The sequence below is a fragment of the Notothenia rossii genome, assembly GCF_949606895.1.
Source record: "Notothenia rossii genome assembly, chromosome: 6".
Lineage (NCBI taxonomy): Eukaryota > Metazoa > Chordata > Actinopteri > Perciformes > Nototheniidae > Notothenia > Notothenia rossii.
In genome coordinates, this window is record NC_136909.1 from 38,459,563 (window position 1) to 38,465,320 (window position 5,758).

At 41.7% G+C, this 5,758-nt stretch overlaps 1 protein-coding gene across 1 annotated transcript; it reads left to right on the plus strand.

Annotated features, from left to right (window-relative positions):
* On the plus strand, positions 1-4,353 carry LOC307045318 (actin, cytoplasmic 3). Its single transcript, XM_079690894.1, has 9 exons — positions 1-156; positions 1,446-1,570; positions 1,673-1,801; positions 2,352-2,462; positions 2,585-2,669; positions 2,807-2,968; positions 3,069-3,260; positions 3,504-3,685; positions 3,828-4,353. The coding sequence occupies exons 2-9, from the start codon at positions 1,448-1,450 to the stop codon at positions 3,969-3,971; spliced, it is 1,128 nt and encodes a 375-aa protein (XP_079547020.1). The 5' UTR covers positions 1-156; positions 1,446-1,447; the 3' UTR covers positions 3,972-4,353.
* The last annotated feature ends 1,405 nt before the right edge of the window (positions 4,354-5,758 follow it).

A 5,758-nucleotide genomic window follows, 5' to 3' on the forward strand; every position in this document is an offset into this window, starting at 1 on the left:
GAGAACCTCTCCTTTTATGGACAACGCGACAAGCCCCACTAGCGTGAATAAAACCTGTGCGGTTTGGCTCTTGATGTTGTATTCACCGAGCTCAGCAGTGCAGAGAAACACCCTCTTAACTTCTCCGAAAGATACACCAGAGACTCACCTGCACAGGTAAGAACCAGCGCTGCTTTTTCTGACAAGTTTAAAGAGAATTGACTCAAAACTAAAGTGCTCGCGCTGAGTTTTAATGAAGGAAACAGACTTATTGATCAGACTCATTAACACTGACTCACTTCAGGTGTGTAGCAGGCAGGTGATGACAGCATGTTTAAACAATTAAACACCCTTGAAATGAGTTTGAAATATAAATTGAAGTCATTCTGAGACAGTATAAATAGCAGATTTTCACCCGGTTTTCTAAATTAACCGAAGCGGTCCAGCTATGTTCATAATACGTGAACTATACTGTAAAGAGTTTTTTTTGTTACCCAAATACTGAACTTTCTGATAAACTACTTCCGGGTCAGTATAATTCAAGTATTTCTCTATCAGGCAAATGGCTCAGTTCTTAAAGGGACAATTCTATATATTTTTACCAACATTTTAATCTGCAGTTAAAAGAGACACTTTTTGTGCAAAGGCTACAAAACTTAACATTTTGGGTAGTTAAATCAGTAATGTTAACAAAACACTGACATACAAATGAAATAACTTGTGAAGTCACTTTATTTCCATTAGATAAGGGAAGGACATATCAAATGCTGGGATCTTTTTTTAATTTGAGTTTGAGATGTGTAACTGTTTCAGTAAATGAGTGTGATACTGCTGAGGAAAGGGCTGCTCCCTTCTACAGCTCTCACTTCCTGTTTGAGACCCTCCTGAATTATCCTGAAACTTGATTTAATTTGTGGCACCATAATAGCTTGGAGGCTTTGGGTTTTTGACTCTTCACATATTAGGTAATTCATTAGTACAGTTATAAAGACATTAAACGCATGTTGGATAATGACTCTGGAATTCAGACAAACTGAGGCAGGTCTATATCCTGCCTGAACTTGTTTGAAATGCCCTTAAGGGATGGGACTAACAAGTCACATGGGTTGAGTTTGAGAACTTGAAGTGCCACGCCTGACAAAATGTAGTTCCAGTAAGAAATACAAAAGATGTGCCGAAAGTAACTAGTTTCTGTTTAATCTCGTAGAGAAATTAACAAGTGCTTAAGCGTTTGTGCAAACTCAACACTGATCATGTTAGGCGTTGCATCACTTGAGGGGCATTCCTTACTCTTCTTGCATAACTTAAGACTTTCTCAGTTTGTAAAAGTCCTCAAGTCTTATATTTAATGTTTTTAAGTTTGTAGATGATTTGACCATAGGCTCCTTACTAAATACACAAAAATAACAAATAAAACAAACTTATGGGAGTAAAATAAGTCATATCTTACTTGTTTTTTTTTTTAGAAATGGATGACGACGTTGCAGCCCTCGTTGTTGACAATGGCTCCGGTATGTGCAAGGCTGGTTTTGCCGGAGACGATGCCCCCCGCGCCGTCTTCCCCTCCATTGTCGGTCGCCCCAGACATCAGGTACCAACAGCAGCATGACTGTGACCCTGCTTCTTATGACTTAAAATCCCACCAGCAGTTAAATGCAGAGTAACTTCTGACTGTAAATGTTTGTGTGTGCAGGGTGTGATGGTAGGAATGGGACAGAAGGACAGCTATGTGGGAGACGAGGCCCAGAGCAAGAGGGGCATCCTGACCCTAAAATACCCCATCGAGCATGGCATCGTCACCAACTGGGATGACATGGAGAAGGTGAGGACATTTCCATCATGTTTGCCTGAGTTCACTTGCATGGCCCTCAGACCAAGATCAAAATGCACAGTCGAGTGACGGGAGGTCCAGTCGGTTGTGTTACTGTAGTGGGAAATTCTCCTGCACTGTCAAAACTAGAATGGGTGAACTGCACGTCAAACATCTGAACTTTAAACCTCAAATGATCAAACATTCCCTGGAGAGCTTGAAATGGTTTAATCGACCAGCATGGCTGAATCTTTGCAGGTCAAAGATCTCATCTGCTGAACATCATGCAGAAATGTATACATTTCAACTTATCGGTCTGGATGTTTAGCCGCATCAGACCTACACTATTGCGTAGAAACAATGAACACTGAAAAGGCCTACCAGACAATCCTTTTGCATGACTTTCACAAGTATTATGTAGGGCCAAAAGAGCTTGTATTGCTTATGATTTGATGTCACTGTTGGTGAAGTAGAAGGATATTGTAATATTAAATGGAATTTCTTCAGTAAACTAATCAATTATTTTGACTGTAATGAACTAATCCGCTCCCCTGTCCTTCAGATCTGGCATCACACTTTCTACAACGAGCTCCGTGTTGCACCTGAGGAGCACCCAGTCCTGCTGACCGAGGCTCCTCTCAACCCCAAGGCCAACAGGGAGAAGATGACACAGGTGTGTGCACGCTTTGGTCACAATCTGGTTTAATCTCTGAAAGGTTTCTTAGATTGTACTGCCCTTTGGGTAAACTGTTTAAAGGCTTCCACTCTGACACCTGTTCTTTCTCTTTGGTACAGATCATGTTTGAGACTTTCAACTGCCCTGCCATGTATGTGGCCATCCAGGCCGTCCTGTCTCTGTACGCCTCCGGTCGTACCACAGGTGAGAACTTAAAACATGTATGACTGCAACATCTATTGGCCATTGAAAGTACTGAAGCCAAACCAATTTCAGTGTTGCGCTTCAAATTGACATCAGTAGTTTTGTTTTTTTCCTTACGTTGTTTTCTTGTCTTGCAGGTATTGTGATGGACTCTGGTGACGGTGTCAGCCACACTGTGCCCATCTACGAGGGCTACGCTCTGCCGCACGCCATCCTCCGTCTGGATCTGGCTGGCAGAGATCTGACTGACTATCTGATGAAGATCCTCACTGAGAGAGGCTACAGCTTCACCACCACCGGTACAAATTTGACAGTACAACCTTCAAAAGGCTCTTCACTCTGAATATTTGTTAATTGTTTATTAGTTTTATAACAAATTCCTTTTCCCTTGAACTCCAGCTGAGCGTGAGATTGTGCGTGACATTAAGGAGAAGTTGTGCTACGTGGCTCTGGACTTTGAGCAGGAGATGCAGACTGCATCTTCCTCTTCCTCCCTGGAGAAGAGCTACGAGCTTCCTGACGGACAGGTCATTACTATCGGCAATGAGAGGTTCCGATGCCCCGAGGCACTCTTCCAGCCTTCCTTCCTCGGTGGGTTACAATCATAAACAGACTGTTTCACTAGAGAAAATGAGTCAAAAATGCATTACATTAGAATCTGATCCTCCTTGTAAATCCAGATGATATTGCTTTAATTCTTGTAGCTTTCAAAGATCTTGTACAGTTTCTTAGCATTTTTTCTTTTTTCAGTAAGTGAATTTATCAGGGTACCATCATGGCCGTGTTAGTTGTTTTGAAGTTGACTAACACAAAGTGAACTCTCTGTGTGTTAAGGAATGGAATCTGCTGGAATCCATGAGACAACCTACAACAGCATCATGAAGTGCGACGTGGACATCCGTAAGGACCTGTACGCCAACACCGTGCTGTCCGGTGGCACCACCATGTACCCCGGCATCGCTGACCGCATGCAGAAAGAGATCACCGCCCTGGCCCCACCCACAATGAAAATCAAGGTAAACATTTTAAATAAATCTATGAACAATGTTTTTTTTAATATAATTTCAGTTTTTTTAACGTTGCGTTCAAATTTGAGCTTAAACAATCCATCCCGTCTGTATTTTCTTTACCACATACCTGTTTTATCCCCCCCTTCAGATCATCGCCCCCCCAGAGAGGAAGTACTCTGTCTGGATCGGCGGCTCCATCCTGGCGTCCCTCTCCACCTTCCAGCAGATGTGGATCAGCAAGCAGGAGTACGACGAGTCCGGCCCCGCCATTGTCCACCGCAAGTGCTTCTAGAAAGCTCCACATCTTCCTTCCCAGCGGGGAAGTTGCAATGCTTTTCAGCTGTTCCATAAAGCTACAACCATATCTTGTGTGAACAGACTCAAAGATAGGAAATGCCAAACCAAGATGAATGGAGATGCTGTTTACGTTTTAATTTCCTAGCAACTTGCCAAAACTTCCTGCAAACACCATTTCTGAACATGTTCCACTAACTGTGCTTATGACTTTCACGCACTCTGGCGATCAACTGCTGTCAACGGAAGCACTGTCTTTTTCTATTGGTCTTTCTACCTTTTTTATAAATCAAATGCACACAATTCCAAATCAATATCTGGCTGTTGTATCAGTATTCTAAAGGATTGTCATCCTAATAAATGCCAACATTTGATGTTTACAGCTTTTCTAATGTCATTATTTTCAGCTGATTTTCACATGTAGAAATTATTCTCTCTCAGGGGAGAGTCCCACAATCAAACCCTAGGTAATAAAAAGTACAAAAATACAGCATTAATGGAAGCATTAGAACTAAAGTATGCTGCTCTCGATGCTAACTTACAACACCATTACAGCGATTCTATTGCGCTCCAAAAAGACTTGATCAAAAAAGAAATTAATTCAGCTGCCGTTCAGAATTTCTTATGCACAGAACCAGATAGACTTACTACTTGCACTCCGCCAGACCTAGCCACCTGCTGGCCTTGAGGCTTCGGACCAATGAACATTTTGCTGATATTTTTAGTGTTAAATCTATAGATGGCACTGTTCTAACCGATCCCAAGAGCATGAACACCACTTTTTCTTTCTACAAGGATCTGTACAGTTCGGAGAGGGGCTTTGTCCAATCTGCATGCGATGATTTTTAATAATATGCAAATGGAGTCTCTGTTGGCGACTCTGAAAATCCGAATGCCTCCATCACACACCACGACATTGTGCAGTAATGGACATGCGTAAGGTCAGGTCGCCAGGCCCAGATGGTATTCCACCCGAATTCTATCTCACCTTTTGGCCCTTGCTCGGCCCCTTGTTTGTAGAGATGATATTATTTTCTATTAAGGAGGGTTCATTTTTGAGAGACGTCAACACTGCCCTGTTATCCTTGCTTCTTAAAAAAGGCAAGGATCCAACATGTATTAGTTACAGGCCCCTCTCACTCTTAAACACTGATTTAAAGATCTATGCCAAAGTGCTGGCTAGGCGCCTTCAGTCTCACATGACGAATCTAGTACATATCGATCAGATGGGCATTATGAAATCCAGGCTAGCCGCTTACAATGTAAGGAGGCTATTACACATCATACAGGACTGTCTCAGAAAATTAGAATATTGTGATAAAGTTCTTTATTTTCTGTAATGCAATTTTAAAAAAAAAAAAAAAAAAAAAAAAAAGTCATACATTCTGGATTCATTACAAATCAACTGAAATATTGCAAGCCTTTTATTATTTTAATATTGCTGATTATGGCATACAGCTTAAGAAAACTCAAAAATCCTATCTCAAAAAATTAGAATAGTTCCTCAGACCAAGTAAAAAAAAAAGATTTATAACAGCAAAACACAATCAAACATTTGAAAATGTCCATTAATGCACTCAGTACTTGGTTGGGAATCCTTTTGCACGGATTACTGCATCAATGCGGCGTGGCATGGAGGCAATCAGCCTGTGGCATTGCTGAGGTGTTATGGATGCCCAGGATGCTTCAATAGCAGCCTTTAGCTCATTAGCATTGTTGGGTCTGGTGTCTTTCAGCTTCTTCTTCACAATACCCCACATATTCTCTATGGGGTTCAGGTCAGGG